Source organism: Sarcophilus harrisii, chromosome 3, assembly GCF_902635505.1.
Source record: "Sarcophilus harrisii chromosome 3, mSarHar1.11, whole genome shotgun sequence".
Lineage (NCBI taxonomy): Eukaryota > Metazoa > Chordata > Mammalia > Dasyuromorphia > Dasyuridae > Sarcophilus > Sarcophilus harrisii.
The window spans coordinates 416,346,427-416,367,478 of record NC_045428.1 but is presented as its reverse complement, the minus strand read 5'-3'; the positions used below and the strand labels follow the sequence as shown (position 1 = coordinate 416,367,478).

The window sequence follows — 21,052 nt, the reverse complement described above, 5'->3', positions numbered from 1 at the left end:
CTATTTGGAGAAAGTAGGAGAAGAAAGTGTCTGTAAGGCAGAAAGGTCCTTCTGGACCTTGCTCTTGGAAGAGGATCTCACAATAGTCTAGTTCAGAAGTGTCAAACACGAAACTATGCCCCCTAAACTAGATTAAAATGTCAACATGAAGTCCACAGGGATCCTTATTCTTGGGGACAGTGGCGCCCAGTTTCTATTTGAGGTTGACAGTACTGGTCTAGGTGATAAGTGAAAAGGACCAGAAGAAGGAAGGCAGCTGTGTGACTAGAGATAAAAGACCAAGAGAAGGTATTTAGATAAAAGGAACAGAGCCCAAAGTAGAGTATGGGAAGATACCATGGATTCAGATATAGGATACACACATGAGGTATAGTAAGGCAGAAAGAAAGAGGAAAAGGAAGGCATATCCAGAAAGAGAAGTATGTTAACAATATCAAATGCCACAGAGAAGTAAAAAAAAAGGCTGATATTGAAGAATAAGCCAGAAGATCAAGCAATTAACAAATCATAATAAACTTGTAGAAAGCAGTTTCAGTAGAGAAGTGAGTGGGAACACAGGAAATAAAGGCAATTTTATAAACAGGAGTTTGTCTATAAAGGAGAGTGTATTATGGAATCAGGTAGAAGTTTTTTAATTAGCAAAGAGCCGAGCACCTTTACAGAAACCAAAGAAAGAAAGAAGATGAGATATCCTTGACCTAACTGATGTGTTTTGAAAAGGACAAATTTGAAGGATGAATAGGCTATTCAGATTGAGATAAGTATCCAATAGAAATTTTTGATCTGAAAGAAGGATTGGCATTAAGAGATTTGGATATCATCTGTGTAAGTAAAACACAAGAGATTAGATTAGTAAGAAAAAAAGTAAAGAGAGAAGAAGTCTAAGATTAAGAAGTTGCAAAACATATACTTTAAGGAGTCAGTGATAAGAAAAGGAGTCAACAAAGAAAATGGAAAAGGATGGCTCAGAAATTTAAAAAAAAAAAAAAAAAAAAAGGACTAGAAGCATCATGGCACTGAAACCAAAATAGGACAAAATGTCAAGGAGTAACAGATTAACAGTGTTAAATGCTGCTTAAAATTTAATTGTTACCAAAAAAGGCATTAAACAAACATCATCATACATATTTTACAAGGATTATGAAGAATACAAATAATGGATTTGCAAGACATTGTACAATGCACTGATGAAAGACAAAGCAAACATATTTGTATTCTAATAGCAATTACTTTTCCTTTCTATTTTAAGAAATAAAAATTATTCTAATTATCTAACAATAACATTTAAATACTTTATATCACATAGGCTTATTAAGCATAAATGACAAAGTCCAGCCATATTTCAAACAGCAACATATCTTAAATTCTCATAACATAGTAATGCAAACCATCAATACACACCATCCATTCTTTCACACATCCTTCATACTATCCAGTTGCCTAATTACATAATGGGAAACTAAAGTTTGCACTTCTCCTTCACTTATACTTGCCAAATATTAGCTTCCTTTTATTTGTACCAATACTTATTTGTTAAAGCACATGCTTTTCTAAAAAGAATTCAAAAGAAAGTATAAATAAGGTGGTAAAACTATGATGTAAGTACAATAGGTCAAATAAAACGAAATAGTCTCTTTTTATAAAGTATACTAAGGACATTTTTTTTAAAAGCTTTTTTTTTTTTTTTTTTGAAAGGCTCCCTCAGCATTATGATTTTCATTAGGGGTTAGAGGATTATTTTTCATAAGTACTTGTTAGAAATAAATTAAATCCCATGATTGTTTAAACTTTTAGGTATAAAACTTCATTGCATATACACTATGTATATACTATGTACACTGCACATATGTGTTCAAAAGCAAACATATAGATGTGTAACCAGAAACCTGTGATATCGTTTCTGATGGTTGAATATTTACATCCCAGAACAGATGCTTATTTCAGTTAGCTTTTTATATGTCAGGGATGACATGGAAATTTTATCACAATAGCTATTACATGCCATTTTGAATCATAACTATATCAGATATTCTGAGCTCTTTCAGCTTGATAAGAAGGCACTACTCAAAAGAAGTATCCTCTGATACACTTTAAATACTTCTTGATTCTGATCTTGGGATAATTGGGCATTAAGAAAAAAATATGGAAAAGTGTGCCTTATAATTAGGATTATAAAACTACCTTCAAAAGCTCAAATAAAGGTAATTTAGAGGACTACACAAGAATCCAAACTAAAAGACTGGGTTACTTACCAGTAATGGGAGTTCTCTGACTGAAAATTTACTCCACAGATCCATACATATTGGAGTTATTCACATGTACCACCTCAAGGAATCGGGAGCTGTTGAAATGAGAATTTCCAGAAGGTTGGCACGTGCCTTGTAGCATGTGCCAAGTGCTGGTCGATTCCCTCCCTATGCAAGCCATAGCAGCTTGACCCCCAACTCTGTATTTTGGATTATATGGCTGGGACACATATTCTAAGCATACATGGCAGGGCATGTTTGTGAGAGTGGCTCTTAAAAGGAGATTACCCAATCAAAGAACTCCAGTTACTAGTAGGTAATCCTTATTTTCCCATTGTTTTGTTCTCTTCCACATTCTCCACTCTTTGAAAACTAGAAGTAAAAGCCTAAAGGAGATGTGGATGTACAGCTAAGTTTACATTCCCAAGTCTAGCTCACACACATACAAAATGCACTAAGGTAAAGGTATAAAAAATACTTGCCTTCAAATAAGTAGATAACTTTTCACACATACTAAAATAAAATTTCAATCATACATACTCTATTTCTTACCTTGGGCTTGCAGCTTCCTTAAGAGTTTGGCATCTGTGTTTTCAAGAAATTCACTGCTGCCAACATTTGGAGGTCGACCTTTGCGCCGTCTCATTCTGGATTCCTCTCTAGCACGCTGTCTATCTGGATTGGGTGGTCGTCCTCTACGACCTTCCATTGCCCTGATTCGGGGGATGACTTCCTCTTCCTTCAGAAGACACCACTGCATTCCCTTTTAATTAATATATTACAGAAATGTATTATAAACAAAAATGAACATAAAATACCAATATATGTAGGTAAAAACATCTAGGTATAAAAAATTCAGCAAGTTCAAAGACAGGATAATTTCATTGAAATTTTCAAATGTACACAACTGGAAACAATTTTATACAATTTATATTTCAGAGAATACACAATTATTTCTGTTTTTGGAGTCAGCTTACACGTATTATTTAAATTCCCCAAACACTATGAAGGTAACTTTTGGTTAAATTGATTTGCTGCAGTTTGTCAACAGTGTGATTACTATCACAGAATAAGCAACACTGGCCTTTCAAACAGCATTATGATAAATAGGAAGATTCTAGCTCACCAATTCAACTGAAAGTTAAAGAACCATATGACATTATAATTTAAGAACTATAATATTGTTAAAGACATACCCCCCCCCAGCATTGGTTTTCTCATGCTTTATAAATATTAATAAAAATGAATTTATCAATATGATAAATATGATAAATATATGATAAATATGAAAAATATGATTTATCAATAGTTTATTTGTAAATCAAAGGGATATAAATTATTTTTCTTTTCCTTTTTTTCTTCTCAGGTTGGCATAAAACAAGGACAAAACCTGAAAAAATAGAGTATTCAGGTGATATTTTTGAGATTTTATTTACTTATTTTTCTGAACGATGATCACTGTTTTTGGAAAGGATGAATTCCTTTGTTGATGTTTTATTTAAAATGACTGTAGTATAAAGTCTCGAGAGTACATTAATTTATTTCAGAAAATCTGAATTAAAGACAGTCTTAAATTCCTTCATTACATTTTAAGCAACTGATTATGGAAGGCATCAAGGGAAAAGGACCTGAAAAAGTTATAGCCAATTAAATTTCCATAAAGCCTTCTATCTACATTTGAATATAGATCACTATTGCTACTCTGTTTCAGATTTGGGTTAGCTTTCACTTAGGTGATATGGAAGAGACCTCATATTGGGTGGTCTTCCTTGCCATTAATTAGGCATGGGTAGTTGTTTGATTTACTTATGCTAATGATAAGTAATTCCCTCTCCAAATCCAAGTTTTTTTTTTTTTTTTTAAATAAGTGATTTAGAAAACAACAGTTAAAGAGTTATTTCCAGATTGAAACATTGCATACCAATGAAAACCCATCAAAAACACTACACAGTAGAGAACTATGCAAAGCAAAACAGCAATTAATCCAATTATGCCTGTATAGAAAGGCAATCTTTACCCTGATTCTTTTCATTAATATTCAATTTCAGAAGACAAAATGAAATTAATTCTGAATAATGTGAATTCTTCACCTGAACTTATAATAATAAACTCAATATGAACAGTTGTTGCACCAAAGGCATTTTGAGGCTATAAAGCCCTGAGAGGTAAGCCATCACAACAGTTTTATATTCCCCAGCATGGGAAGCTTTTGATTAGTTTAGGTTTTCATTTTTGTATCATGCACTTAGGTACCAAGGCAGCATGCATCACCTAAATTGAAAAATATAAAAGTGACATTTGTGGTGCTTGGAGAAGAAGAAAGAGTCCAATAAAACAGACTGTAAACCAATCTACATTCCACTTAAAACTACTTCATTAATAATAAAATCAATTTTAGGCCAAGTTTTAAACGCGTTATTGGAAGCCTCTTTTTTAGAGATACAATTTTATACAAAGTTATATTTTACCTAGTTAGGAAACCAACGGAAAAGAGCCACCTATGGCTACATATATATACACACAGACACACCAGAGGCACTAATAATTGTTTCAAATTTCATCCTTTGTATTTAAAACTATCAATGGAATGTGAAAAACCAAAATTCCAATTCAAGAAAAGAAGGGTAGTAGGAAAGGAAGGTAATAAGCAAGCCAGATAATTCATGAAATTAGGAATACATTGAAAACCTTTATCTCAGACATAAAAATCTATTGAATTAAAACATTTCTACAATTTCAAGGATATACAAGAAATTAATTAACCACCTTAAAAGATTTCAATTTTGAAAAGAAAATAAAGAATTCATTATTAGTTTACATATTAGGATCAGAAAAACTTAGACATATATTAAATGATCTCAAGTAATTTTTTTTTCTCCTTAACTTCTAATGTTTTAGTTTCAGAATAGATTGTCTCTAATTGATCTCCCTAAAGGAATAAAAAAGAATATGGATAAAAATAACATGTTTTTCAAGCATAGAGAAGTGATTGTATTATAATAAATACAATAATAACATTATACTTGAACCCTTCTAGTAACGAATTTGGCAGTTTTGATCAACACCACATTCATTTTGATAAGCACAGAGAAAACACGTTTTATTTTATAATTTTGATAAAGTTCCTTGAAAAAAATAGCGTGGAAAAAAAAAACCCAAGCAAATCTCAATATCATTTCTAATCTAAAGAGTTTCTTATAGTCAAATAATTGTCACCTAGCCATACAGAAAATATTTTAAGTTTTATTTGTTGAATCTGGTATAGAGAAATACATGAGAAAATTAACTTTCTGCAAAAATTTCAATTGAATCAAAAAGTAAACATTGTTGTAACTCTATGTCAAAAGAAATATTTCTTAAAATTTTAAAGAGGGAAGCACTTGCAATTTTGTATAAAAAAATAACAATTCAATCATGTTCCATTTTCATAATACTTTATTTTTATTCTCTTTATAATGCTACCTATGTAATATGCTAACATTTTGCTTCAATAACTTTTGGGGACTACCTTAAGGCACATTTAATATCCTATCTCTGAAACAGCTCTTCAATATCTCTGACATTTTCTAATCATTAAGATATATTTCCTGATTTGAAATTTATGCACCATGTTTTTATCTTTGTGAGCAACTTTATAAAGCTCCCTTTCCAAAAAGTAAAACATGATGAATCACAGAATATTCAAAATACTTTTGACTTTAGACAGTTTTTTTTTTAAATTGGAAAACAATTCTCCCTCAAAAGGTCCACTTCTACCATCACTGTGGCATGAATGTGACAAATTATGATAAAGATGATAAGAAAGATTTTTATGATAAAATTACATCAGATTTAACAAAATCAGAAAAGAGTCTGAACACTAAAGCTACCCACAAAGAAAATACAAAAGGAAGTTTGGTTGCATTTGATTATGTAAAGATTTAACAAAATGTGTGACAGGCAGAAGCACTGCAAAATTCTTCAAAAAATTCACCACAAAAAGACTTTCTAGAAATCTTTAATTTTACTACTGATATTCTAAATATGATCTTTATCAAATGACCAAAAAGCTGACAAATTATAAGAGGTAAATCATTATAAATATTGTCATTCTTGCTCTAAATTTTCAGTTAGATGGAAGAACTTGCATTATTTCACAGGATACTTGGTCAGATGAGTTTGAACATCCCCTTTTGAGAATAAAGAATAATGACAAGATCAAAAAACATTATTAAAGGCAGAGGGGCTTCACCTTACCTTATAGATGAGGAAAGTTATGACTGTGTAATAAGGTAATAAGCAAGCCAGATAATTCATGAAATTAGGAATACATTGAAAACCTTTATCTCAGAGACATAAAAATCTATTGAATTAAAACATTTCTACAATTTCAAGGATATACAAGAAATTAACTAACCTATACCTTAAAAGATTTCAATTTTGAAAAGAAAATAAAGAATTCATTATTAGTTTACATATTAGGTGAAAGGACCTTCTTGAGCAGGTCATTAGGTGGTCAATGAAAGATTTGGAACTTGAACCCAAGTTCTCTGACTGCAAATTTAAATTTTTTTCCTATCATACCAAAATGCCTCCCACAAATCATGTGGCAGGATGAAATAGATCTGGGAACCAAATGCTACATTCTTCAACCCCAATTTTTATTTTTACTTTTAATAAAATGTTTTCTCATTCTGACATGGGTAAATTAGATCATTTAAGATTCAATTTGACAAGAAAATATTAAGTTATGGTGGAAAGAACAATGAACTCAGAGCTAAGAAAGTAGAAATCTATTCTCACTCTGCCAATCACTCACTCCTTACATCCCTTAGGAAACCAATTAGCCATGCTGGGACTACTGCTTAAGAGTAGAGGTTTTTAAACTATTTTTAAAGGTATCTCTTCTAGTTCATAAATTGATTAACCTACTCAGATCAATTTTATTTAAATACCAATTTATTATTTGCTAATTATGCTAATCACCAAGAGACATCAGCATTTACAACAATAATTAATCATAACAAATTAGTTAAGAGAAAGCAGAAACAATGCCATTTCTCTTCACCTATGCAGACTGCAACCTATCTATAATTTTGGAAAGTTGCCTGAGACTCATGTCATTATGTATTGCTAAAATCTGAACCACTATCTCAAATTCTCCTATATCCATTTGTTAAGTACTTATTACATGCCAATTACCAAAAGTATTTTAAATGTATTTAGATTTAAAAGTAACATTTTCTCTTAAATAAAAAAAAAAAATCTCCCAAAATTTAAAGTGATTCATATAACGATCCCAGTAATTTGAACCAATAATTAAGAATGAAGAGTTTTCTTAATTTATGTGATGATCTTTGTTACAGTATATAGTTGACATTAGGCAGCTAATAATAAGGATGATCAAACATATTAAAACTATGATGATGCCATTTAGTAACTTCTATATACTCAATTTTGCTCACCTTATAAGTGGTTTAGTAGATAAGAGCACTGGACCTGCAGTTAGGAATACATGAGTTCAAATCCAACTACAAAGCACTTATCAGATTAGCCATGTGACCCAGACAAGTCAATTAAGCTCTGTATATTTTAGTTTTCTCATCTATAAAATGGTGATACAAACATCACCTACCTCTCAGGGTTGTTATGAAGATCAAACGTGATGACATATATCAAAGTGTCTTTTACTACTACTCCAATAGAGTGCCTGGCACATAGTAGATGCTATATAAATATTTATTTCCTTCTCTTTTGTTAATATGGTTAATATATGCTCTGCTTTCTTTGGCAAAACACTGCTTCTCAAATTATCATTGCCAGAAAATAACAGCGAATCGAAGGAAAGGCCAAACTATTAGCAGTTCTGAAAACTTATTTGAGGAGTATGAAGAGTGAAGTAGGTTTCTAAATCCAGAATTAAAAATTGTAGAGATGTATTCTAGACACAAAGATACCTACTCAAAGCTTTGTCGAACCAAATTTGTTGACCCAACTTTCAGAAATGAGACAACATCGTAGGCTTGCTTATAGAGATGTAAGTTAAAAAGGGAATCTCTTCTAAAAAGAAAGCAGATTACAAGTATGAATTTGACCTTAGTAATTTTGTGGGGTTTTTTCCCAATTATTTCTATCTTCCTAAATTGTTTCCTATAACAAGATCTGAACCTTTAATTTCATTGACAGAGGAAATTTGCCTGAGGAAAAGCATCTTTACCAAAGCCAGTTGACATTTTCTGTAAAAATTACAGTTTTAGGATGTTGGCAAAAAAACTCTTATGAAATTTCATGAATTATCCAGGGTCACAAAAGCTATGATGAGTTGGAAAAATAAAAGACTTGAACCCAAGTTTTCTTAACCACATCTCAGTTCATAACCCCCTATATCATGCTATCTCTGTTATTGTTTAATTCATGTCTCACTCTTCATGACTCCATTTAAGATTTTCTTGAAAAATGCTTTGCCATTTCCTTTTCCAGTTCATTTTACAGATGAAAAAACTGAGGCAAACAGGGTTAAGTGACTTGCCCAAAGTCACAAAGCTAGTAAGTACCTGGGGCCAGATTTGAACTCTTGTTTTCCTGACTCCAGGCCCTGCATTTTACCTGCTGTACCACCTCACTTCCTGTCTCTTTTAATAACCTCCTTTTAAATACCTAAGGAGGAGGATGGGATGTTTCCAGGGAGCACGGGTATGGAAAAAACAATTGTTTTCTCTATCAGGATACTAGATAAAAAGGGGGGAAAAGTAATGGCAATCAAATGAAAGTGGGAGGCAATAGAAATCACATCTGGGGTGGAATATGGTGAGCCCTCAGTCACGGCAGCATAGCTTGCTTTAAAATTATTTGAGTCCTGTTGACAGTAATATGCACTGGTTTTAAATCCCTAGATGTCTTCTTAAATCTAATACTAAATAGATATAGTATGAAATTATGCTCTGTAATACAATAAATTCTGAGAGCTAATAGTGTCAATATTTTTATTTCAAAGTTTCAGAATAAAGTAGGGTAAATCTAAGTAGAAGTCTTAAATATCCTATTTATTTGTGCCATTCTTTTATTTTTAAATTTTGAGTGCCAGAACGTATCCCCCTCTCCCTCTTATCTTTCCTCTACTGAGAAGGCAAATATATCAATTATACTTTTGAAATCACACAAAACATATTTCCTTAGATATAGTACCAAAAAAAAAAAAAAAAAAGAAAAAAGAAAACAAAAAAAAATTAGAATTTAAATTACACGCAATAGTTCATCAATTCTTTCTCAAGACTTCTCTGTCTGCAGGTTGACAACATTTTGTCATTATGAGTCTTATTGTCTTGGATCATTGTAGAGTAGCCACATCTTTCACAGCTGTTCATCAGTACAGCATTTTCTTATTGTACACAATGATTTTCCTCATTCTTGTTAGTTTACTTTGCAACAATTCATATAGATCTTCGTGTGTTTTTCTAAAATTATCTCCTTGTCATTTCTTATACCATAACAGTATTCCATATCAAAATCTCATGCCACAATTGCTAAGCATACCCTTGATTTCCAATTCTTTACTCCCACAAAAGGTGCTATCATTAAAATGCTTTTGCACTACATGTCCTTTGATCTCTTTGGGGTACTAGCTTATATGAGTTGTATGTAGTATTGTTGAATCAAAGGATATGTACAGAGTTATAGACCTTTTGGCTTGTTCTAGGTTGTTCTCTACCAAGAATTCATTACTGTATTTTCCCCCATGTCTTCCAAGTTTGGCATTTCTGATAGGTATGAGGTGTTTTAATTTGCATTTCTCTAATCAAAAGTGATTTAGAATATTTTTTAATATGATAATAGGTTTGATTCTTCTGAAAACTTTGCATCCCTATCCTTTAGTCACTGAACAACTGGGAAATGGCTCTTTTTATAAATTTGAATCTGTTCCATATGTATTTGAGAAATGAGGCCTTTATCAGAGAAACATGCTATAAACATTTTTATAGCACTTCATTTTCTATAATATCTTTTAGTATATATATATATATACTATATATAGTTTGGTTTTGGATTTATGCCTAAAGGACTATAAACTTTACATATCCCTTGACCTCGCAACACAGTACAAGTACCTGGTCTGTATGTATCCCAAAGAGAATTTTTAAAAAAGGAAAAGAGACCTATATGTAAAAAGAATATTTATAGCAGCTCTTTGTAGTGACAAAAAAACCCTGGAAACTGAAGGGATGCCCATTAATTGGGGAACAGCTGAACAGGGTATGATTTATGAATGTAATGGAATACTATTGTATCATATGATGAGCAGGATGCTTTCACAAAAACGTGAAAAGACTTACATGAACCAATACAAAGAGCAGAACCAGGACAACATCGTATATGGTAATAACAATATTGTACAATGATCGATTGTAAATGATTTAACTTTTCGCAGCATGGCAAAGAACCAAAAAAAAAATTCTGAAGGACATAAAATGAAAAATGCTATCCACCTCCCGAGAGATAACTGATGAAATCTGAATACAGTTTGAAGTATGTCTATGTGTCCATGACTAATATGGAAAGGTTTTACATGGCTGCACATGTATAATCTTCATCAAATTGCTTGTCTTCTCAGTAAGGGGAAGTAGAAGAGCAGGAGAAAATTTGTAACTCAAAATTGTAAAAAAACAAGTTAAAATTTGTTTTAACACATTATTGAAAAAAAGTTTTAAATATTATGTCTAGTTTTGCTTTTACTTTGTTTGAAATCATGATTATTAACCTCTTTTTTTTATTTTAGCTGAAGCATAGCAGATTTTCTAGTCCCTAATTTTAACTCTTATTTTTTTCTATTTTAAATGTCTCTTGTATACAACATATTGTTGGATTCTAGTTTCTAATCCATTCTGCTATATTTTATGAGTTCATCCTATTCATATTCAGTGTTATAATTACTCTGTATTACCCTCCATCTTGTTTTTTCCTGTCCCTCCTCAAAAGTATTTTCTTCTACCACTGCAGCCCTTAATTCTTTGATCACCTCCCGCCTCCACCATCTCTTATCCCCTTCTTTTCCTGTTTCTCTGTTAGGTAAAATAGATTTTTAAATCAAACTGAATATGTGTACATATATTCTTTCCTCTTTGATTCAATTCCAAGCATTGCTCAATATCTTCCTTCCATTTCCCACTTCATTGTAAAGTCTCTTGTATGTGAAAAAATGTTGCCCATTCTTCCTCTCCCTTCTTGCAGTACATTCCTCTTTTTCAATCCTACATTTTTTAGTAGCAATCATTTTCTATTGCTATACATAGCTAATTGTATTTCTAATACATTATTTATTCTCATATTGTCTCTGCAGGCTCCTCCAAACTACTCTGATAATAATAAATGATACATATTCTTTTCCTATATAATAATATAGTTTAACTTTATTGAGTCTCTAATGACTATTCTTTCAGGTTTATCACTTTATAATTTTTAGTTTTCTGTTTGAATTATTTCTATCATCAGAATAGTTAAGAGTCTGCAGAGATGATATGACTATAGATTATGTAAAAATGACCACCTCTTAAGAAATGTAGCATTGAAAAAGATTAATCTATTAGAAGAAAGGAGAAGGGAGAGACAGAATGGGGAACATTTTCTCACATAAAAGAGGCTTTAGTGTAAAGTGAGAAATGGAGGGGAGGAATTATCAAAAAATGCTTGAATTGGTTTAGATTCTTAAATTTTCCAGGTCAGTTGTTTTTCCATTAAATATTTCACATTTCTTCTATTTTTCAATCTTTTGACTTTGTTTTATTGTTTTTTTCATGGAGTCAATAGATTCAGTTTCCCATCAGTAATCATGTGTTTACGTTTTGCCAAATTTTTTATTTGCTTTTTATTTTTTTTTCTTCACTTTTTAAATCATCAGGCTTGTTTTGTTTTTTAAAGTGTTATTTTCTTCAGTATTTTTTGTGCCTCTTTTACCACTTTACTTTTCATAATTTTCTGGCAGCATTCTCATTTCTATTCCCAATTTTTTCATTTTCCCTTATTTCTTTAACTCTTTCAGGAATCCCTGTTGGTCTCAGGTATAAGTAGCATTTTTTTGGGGGAGCTTGTTTTTTTGTTAGCTGTTTTCACATTGTTGCTTTCTTCTAAATTTGTGTCTTGGTTTTCCTACCAGACTAGTGGCTTTTTATGGTCACATTCTTCAGACTTTCTTCACTTTGAATTTTATGTTAAAGTTGGGCTCTGCTCATCTTGGACTGGGGAGGCACTGTGTCAAGTGTCAGGCTATTTGTGCTGCCATTTTTACAGCTAGCTTCAGGCAGTTTGTAAGTTTTTGGTCTTTCCTAGGTATCGCTCCCAGTTGTTACTCTGGTTTTTATTTAGGAAGATCTCCTGCTCCTCTTTAGTTACAAGAACTAGTATTCTTCTTGATCCTGGAACTGTAATCAGGTCTTCTGTTTTCCTGAAGCCACAAACACTTCTCTCTGCCTTATGATCAGGGCCCCTACTCCCTTGTGACCAGTGTGCCTCTCTAGGTAGGAACTGCAACTCAAAACTCTATATGGGCAATAGACTTATCAGTACCAGTTGTCTAACCTCCTTACCATCTTTGGGATGAGAGGTCTTGAAGCTTCTGCTACTGCTGCTGCTGCTGTTGTTGTTTCAACCTTCTCCAAGGCCTAGTGCTAGTTCTCCTACTGCACTCTAGATCAGTGCCCACCTCAGAGTTATAGACCGTTCCTACAGAACTCCTAAATTCTCTTAAGCTGGAAAAAAGTCTCCCTTTTACCTTTTGCTGATTCAAAATGTGATTTAAGGCATTATTCTAAAGTTGTTTGGAGAGGAATGCTGGAATGCAACTGGGTCCTGGCCTATACTCCACCATCTTGGCTACACCTCTAAATGTATTTTTTTAAACATCCATATAGAAGATAATTAAATAAAAGGAAATTGTGCCATTAACAATTTGTCCATAGAGCATGAAAGGAAGGTTCGTATATACTTCATTTCCTTAGCTCTACTTCCTGATTCACTACATTTTTCTAATGCTGGTAAAAAGAGGGAATGGAAATTAAGAGATTAATTAAAGAAGGCAGGACAGCTGAAAGGCGACTGAATCACACTGCATTCATGGTAGATGTCTTTCCATGCAGTAAACAATGGACCTATCGTCATCATGTCCTTCATCCTCCCACTATCCCCACAACCCTGCAAAATAATCAAAACAAAAACTTGCTTCAATAGGAAGTTGAAAGAAAATAGTGCAATAAGGTACAATTGGAAGGGTGCATCCCGTGTAGATAGAGGAAAGCTCCATTATTCTGCAGACCCAGAAAGCTAGTTGCTGTAAATCTCTTGACCCAAGGTGGCCACTTGACATTTATATAATAATGCCTTATATAATGCTTTACAAAGTGATTTCTCTATAATCCTGTGAAACAGGTAGTAAAAAATGTTCCTCCTATCCCCCAAGACTCAAAGACTGTTAATTGCCAAGGTCACACAACTAGAAAGTATAAAAGTTAAACTTTCTTTCAGGCTCCAAGACTTTCCAGGACACACTGTGTGTGTGTGTGTGTGCGTGTGCGTGTGCGTGTGCGTGTGTGTGTGTGTGTGTGTGTGTGTGTCTTTCTCTCTAGTAAAAGAAATTAACACTGAGAAGGTTGGTCCTGAAGAAATAATTCTGAGGTCTGAATATTTGGAAGGTTAAAGCAAGATAAGCAAGAAATTTGCTTAAGTTTTCTTAGAGTAGTTAAGGTAAATTTTCACAAACACCTTTACCTGTGTAAGGCAAATTTATATAGTTAATTAAATGTGAGTCATCTGATTTCAAGACCAGTGCTTAGAATGGTACCAGAGAACAATGGCATAATTTGTTTTCTCTTAATTAAAAGAAGGAAACACTGCTGGTATATTGTTGTAATTTCTATGTATTATAAAAATGCCAAAGAGGCATCAACAAAACATGATTGCATATACAACAGAATAGCACCAGCTAAGCAAAGTTACATGTAAATTGTGGTACATGTTTTATACATTTGTAGCCTCATGTTTGTCTGCCCTTTGTGGACTGAACCACCAGAGTCAAGTGTTTCTGTCCCCGAGGTCCTGTCTCATTCAGAATCCATACCTCCAGTTTCCTAGGAGATGACACATTCATATCGAAAAGGAAGGGCTGGAGTAAACAATAATTAGTCCCTTACCGTAAAAGGGACATGTAAATTTAAGCTGTCAAAGTATCCTGATAAATTTACCACCCATTGTCAAACATCTTTTAATTCTTTTCATTTTATATTCACTTTAATTTTATATTCATTCTCATAACAAACTTGTAAAACTAAAAAACTATAATATTATATAAAAAGAATGTATTATTATCCTTCTTTTATAAGTAAAGAATTTGAGAGAAAAGAAAATGAAGTGATTTGATTAAGATACGCTTAGCTACTAATAAGAGAACAAGAACTAGCTCCAAAATCTCCTGTTTCCTACAGAAGATTTCTTGGCATGGAGATGATAAAAGACAAACAGAAACCTCCCCTCCCCCCCAGCAAAATATACATCAAGTAGTGAAGGGAAAATAATATGAAAAAATGAGCAAACAAAACTACTAAATTATAAAGACAAAAATGATGGTGATATGACTACTTTGCAACATACATAGATATACATTCAATAAATACTTATTGATCAATAAACTCACATGAGAGTCCCACCCACTATCCTGGTCAAGACAAGGCGTAACAACTTGACATTTTATGTAAAAAACTTAACATGCCTTTAGTCAAGTGAATCTTGACTAGAAACTTACCTAATAATGAATTTAAGAAACCAAGAAAAAGGAAACAATAGGAAATGATCATATTTATGAAGAAGTCACACAACATTGCAAGTAACATTCTTCTATTAAAATTGTCTTTTAGGGATTATCTCATTCTCATTTTGAAGCAGAGATATCCTAAGTTAAAAAATTCTTCAGCTACTATGAATTCATTTTTCTTTATTGGTTACTTCACATCTCATTAGTTATTTTATCATTACTCAAAAAATAAAGACATTTTAGCAACAAAAATTATACTTACAATTTCTTAATCGTGATTTAAAAAACCCAAAATAACTTTAAAGAGAAAGGTTCTATTTTTTTTAAGAAAATGTAATTTCAAAGCTCCTTGTTACTATAAGAGAGTAGTATGAGTCCTTAAGTGTTCAGCATAAAGTATAGTTTTATGAATTAACTAATAAGAGGCAATGTTCCAGAGTGTAGTGAAAATCACTTCATCTAGATTGTTACTACTCCGTGGATCAAAGACTTTACTTTTTTAAAAAGTGGATACCTGCGGTCCATCTCTGGCTTCATAGAAGTCACCCACTCTTATTTTTGCACTGAAGCTGAAATTGTCCCTTGAGATATCCATTATTCCATTTCTGCTGAGATACTGAAAAAATCACATATTTTTCCACTTCAGGTTTTAATAATTACAACTCAGCTTTGATGTACAGCTATCTTCAGGAGTCATGTTTTGCATATTCTATCAAGGGGATATGCAGTTATAAGTGGTCAATTTAGAAACAGGTTAAGGTAGATTAGACTCACATGAGAGTATAATTTTGTATCAAGGAACTTTATTTGAGGAATGAGTACACATTATTTTATTGTAAGCATGCTTAATAGATAATGAATGTACTAACCATTTAATAGAAGTACATACCTTTATTACTTCAGGATACTGTCTAAGTTTCTTTCCACATGGAGCGTAATATGCTACTTCTCCTTGTAGACGCCCTCCAAAGTTCCTTATTCGTGTCTCTCTTTGCCAGCTATATGTAACAGAAATAGAGGTTACGAAATGCATCATTTTAGATACTATCTCAATATTTTACATCATTAAATGTTAATCTCAGATTTATAAATATTGATCTTCTGCTTGATTTTTACATTTTAAGCAACCAATAACTTTTAATACCTCACCTTAAGGCATGGTATTTTACATTTGAAACTTCAATGTCAAGAGAGGAAAATTTACCTTTAAATTTTCATTCCATGTACTTTAAAAAAATTATTTTCCATTCCAAATTCTCTCTCTACACCTTCCCCCACCTACTGGAACACAAAAATCCATACATATGAAGTCATATAAAATATATTTCCACATTAGCCATGTGGGGGAAGGAAAGGAAGAAGCAAGAAAAAAAAATCCTTCAATCTTCATTCAGAAGCCATCATTTCTCCACAACATTTCTTAACATGAGCTCTTTGGAATTGTCATGGATTATTGTATTGATCACAGTTAGCTCTTGTATTTTCAATAATGTGTTGATATTATATCTCAATTCTACTCTGGCTATTAGTTTTGATTTTGTTCTGTAACAGTGTTATTTCCTATTCTGCTTTTAATTCTCCTCTTACAATTCCTAACACTACCTTTCTGAAACTGTACTTTCAGTCACATTTAGCTCTCTTGACTTTTTGTTTTGTTCCATGTTTATTTGTGCTTGACTATACATATGCTACAGTTTGCTTGCAATATCAACTTTGTGAAACTCTAGCATTTCTATTCTAGAACTTTTGGACTATATTAACTGCTTGCTCCATGACATCTCTGATTCAATATATAAAACTTTTTTATGTTTGCTAATGAGCAAGAAAAGGAAAGCAGAATGCTTGTGAAAGTATTTTAAATAAATTTTGATTAAAACTTTTCTAACAAAATAAATAAATAAAAGATTTAGGGGTGGGGGAGTGGGGGTGAAGGAGACCTAAACGTACCCATATTCCAAAGGAATGCGCACTTCCCGCTCATCTGTTACTCTCCTCCTTTTGGAAGTACCTTGGAGAAATTTCAACTGATTAATATAAGAAAAAGTTTAGAAAAAGGTCAACAATTTAAAATTTTAAGGTTTTTATGAAATCTATTTTCTCTGTTTTTGACAATTTGGAAAGAGCACAATTTTGTTATATTATTTCCTGATTTTTATACAGGTTTCATGAAATCCTTGTATAGTAACAATTTTCAAAATACCCAAACCATCTGTTAGGACAATGTTCAAGGAAATTCTTTGAAAAATTTGGGGGATTAGAAGAAAGGACCTATGAAATCCGTCATGAACTGAAGAGTGTATGGTTTTACCATTACTCTCTTAAAAAGGAACAGAATACAATCTAATGAATGTATTGGCTTCTTCCATTTATTCTGCTATGGGTTTTTTTTTTCTTTTTATGCTAAAAATGTTTAGATTGAGAATAGATTACAGAGCCAAATTCTTTCCTAATAGTATTTTGTTTCTTCAAAGCCAATAATTTCATGTACAAATATTTTAGCAAGCAAGCCCACAAAGTTAAAGACACAAAGCACATGAATCTGAGTTTAGAGTACAACAGGACATTGTCTCATAAAATGGAAAGGAATATGATTATATAAACAACTATTATTACTTTAGTTTATTGGCTCAATTTTTATCTATGATACACATATTTGCTATAATCAAATTCTAAGAAACTCTATGGTTACTAAAAACTAAAGGAGAAGCTAAAAAATGTTTATATTCTTACATTAAGGGCATCATATAGAAAAAGTTCTTAACTTTTGGAGAACAGTCTTAGACTGAACTAAACATTTACCCAAGGACCGTAGTTTCTTCCACTTAAATGATTTTTAGAATAGGTGTTACAAGTAAGTATTCTTGCCTCAGTTTTGACACTGTATTTTTACAATGATAAAAATAAAGTTTAAGTACCACAGTGTGGACTTGAAGTAAGCGTAGAAGAAGGAGTGCTGAGGAAAACAGGTGACTGGGATTCAGGACATAAGGCAGCAGGAGCAGAGCCTGGAGTTTTGGCTACTTGGAGATTAAGTGGTGTTGAATGAGCTGTGAGACTGATGGAAGAGCTTTTGACAGAGGAAGCTGTTTTATTCAATTGCATTGGAGGTTTCTCTCCTTCAGTATCACTATCTGATTCATCTTGATCCTTATCATCCTCGTCATCATCATCTTCTGATCCTTCTGTATCAGATTCAGAATTACTATCTGATTCTACAAAGGGGGAAAAAAAGCAATTGTAGATTATAACAGGGCTCATAATCTCCAGATTCCATCTTGGCCATTCTCATACCAAATGAAATATTTGAATAAGCCAGCATTTGTGGGGGAAAAACTATCATATGTGGATATGTGCCATACAACATAGCTTAGTTGACTGTATAGCACAGTACTTAGGGCATCTATGAGGTCTTATATAAATGTATATTCTCTCCCTTTACCCTTTGTCACTTACAATCACAGCTTGCTGTTGTTGAGTCTTTCAGTCCTGTCTTACTCTTTGTAATCCCCTGGACCATAGCATGACAATACTGTCCATGGGATTGTCTTGGAAAAGATACTGGAGTAGTTTGCTATTTCCTTTCCTAGGTCATTTCACAAATGAGGAAACTGAAGCAAATAGGGTTAAGTGACTTACCCAGGGTCACACAGCTAGTCTATGTCTGAGGCCATATTTGAATTTTTATCTTTGGGACTACAGGCACAGTGCTCTACCCACTATGCTCTTTAACTGCCAAAATTATATTAAGGATTATTTGATAGTAATACTATTACTAATAATAACAATAGTTAGAATTTATGTAGCACTTTAAGATTTTCAAAGTGCTTTACGAATATTTTTCTTATTTTAACCTCACAACAATCCTGGGAAAGAATTGCTATTTTTATCCCATTTTACCGATGCAGAAACTGAGGCAGAGAGTGGATAGGTGACTTGCCCAATGTCACCCAAGTATAAAGTATGAGAGGTAGGATTAAAACTCAGTTCTTCTTGACTCCAGTTGCAGGGATCTGTTCACTGTACCATCTAGTTGCCAGTGTTTTCAATGAATAACTTAAAAAGCTGTTAGTATTATTCATTTTTTTAAAACAATGCATTTCCCTTTTACATTGCACTTTACACAAGATAAACTCAGATTACAGAGTGCAAAGTCATTTTATTACAGTGGAGAAATTGAGGGATAGAAAAAATTTAAATCAATTAAACATCCATGGTCAAATGGAAAGATTCTCAAACATATGGTAAACAAATAAAACCAGGGAGTTTACACAAGTAAATTTGTGAAACTGTTAGATTTTCATTGTTCATGGATAAGTTCTGATTAAATTTCATTGATGCTGAGTTACTTTTTTTTCTCTTTAAATCTTAGTTATACGATGAACAGTAGTGAAGAGGTAGGAGACAGTAACTAATGATTATGACTAGATACAGGATAAACTAGCTGATAATTTTTAGTGTGGCTATATGCATGAGATAATCAATTTAAAGATTGTTAATTTGCCCAATGTCAACCCAATGACAAAGCTGAAGATAAAACTGATGCATCAGAAAGGCATTTTCTAGCAGTAATATTTTTGTATAGTTATATAGTATTAAAAATATGCTGATATCTAGAATTCTGAATGACACAATATTATATAGTGATTTATAACCGTGAGCTTTGTCAAGTTGAAAGACTCTGGAAAATATTTTCATTCACAGAGCTGTTGTAATAAAACTTTTTAATTATTTAAAAATAGAAAATAACCTGATTGGCTGTCATCAGAATCATCATCTTCATCATCTTCATCATCATCCTCTTCATCCTCATCATCCTCATCATCCTCATCATTTGAGTCATCGGAGTCTTTACTACTTGGAATGTCTGAATCTGTTCCTCTAAACTGTTCCACTATGGATTTTGCAGAAGGAAGGTGATGCTGTGGATTGACTGTGGTTATAACATTATTGCTGACTGATTTTTCCTTCCCTGGACCATGCAGTACAGGAGAGCTAGAGGACATGACAGGGGTCCGATTGCCCGATGTTTTTCTCCCACATGTACTTAAATTTACAGGTGAAGAAAAAGGGATATTACTTGAAGTAGGTACATTTTCATTTATCTTGCTTTGTGTTTTAGTTTTGGTGGTAAGTGCTAAAGGAGCTTCTTGGATGACACTTTGAATAACTCCATTTGGTTGGTGATTACCTAAAAGTGCATTTGTCAAGAATGGATTAGAGTGGTTATTTTCTAATGTTGTTTGTTTGGGATGAGCTGGTGAGCTAGAGATTGCTTTTGGACTTGACAAAGCTGCAATAACCTTCTTCAGGCTTTTAGATGATTCTTGTTTCTTTATCTGTGCTGGGAATGTCTGTTTGAATTGTTCCTGTTGAAACATAAAAAGTCAATACTACAATGTATCATGCCTCCTCCTATCAAGAAAATTTTTGGTATTTCCTTCAGTATTTGAGAATAGAAATGCATTTGTGACAACACATAAGTCACTTAAGGCAATGTATAGTGGGAAATAGAGCTAGGTCTAAAGAATTGGTTAGCCTTAGTGTGCATGAAGTTCACCTTTCCGGTTCTTTCCTGTCTATCCAAGCTTAAAACTTCTTCTTAAACTTCTAACCCCATACTATATCTAGTCATTAAAATTGCTATCTCCCCCACCCCCAATATCACATTTCCCCTCTAAATCCATTTTTCCTTCTTATATGCACTGCCAACTCTCTGTTTCAGGTCCTAATTATTTCACAATCAAATTACCTTATAGTCTCAACTAGTCTTTCTACTTCTAGTCTCATTCCGTTGGCCAGCTTCAAGGTTTTCAAAATGCTTTACATAAAGAATTTGTATCAGAGGCACCTAGGTGGTGCATTAGAGTGCTGGACCTGGATGCAGGAAATCCTGAATTCAAATGCTACATAAGATGCTCTTTTTTTAGCATCTATGGTGACCCTGGGCAAATCATTCAGCCTCTATATACCTCAGTTTTTTCAGATATAAGTGATGATCGTAATAGCACTTACTGCTATAAAGAAAAATGAGATG

The 21,052-nt window shown here is 32.8% G+C and overlaps 1 protein-coding gene across 35 annotated transcripts in view; it reads right to left on the bottom strand.

Moving 5' to 3' along the window:
* BAZ2B (bromodomain adjacent to zinc finger domain 2B) overlaps positions 1-21,052 on the bottom strand; it is a 325,060-nt gene that overhangs the window by 81,157 nt on the left and 222,851 nt on the right. For 27 of the 35 annotated variants that reach the window (XM_031960628.1, XM_031960627.1, XM_031960595.1 and 24 more), the window contains 6 exons: positions 19,766-20,384; positions 17,934-18,230; positions 16,966-17,026; positions 15,908-16,016; positions 15,533-15,634; positions 2,799-3,009 (listed from right to left, as the gene is read on the bottom strand). In XM_031960628.1, coding sequence (XP_031816488.1) covers positions 2,799-3,009; positions 15,533-15,634; positions 15,908-16,016; positions 16,966-17,026; positions 17,934-18,230; positions 19,766-20,384 — 1,399 coding nt within the window. The remainder of the gene's footprint in view (positions 1-2,798; positions 3,010-15,532; positions 15,635-15,907; positions 16,017-16,965; positions 17,027-17,933; positions 18,231-19,765; positions 20,385-21,052) is intronic. The other 8 variants (XM_031960610.1, XM_031960617.1, XM_031960618.1 and 5 more) reach the window with 1 other exon arrangement.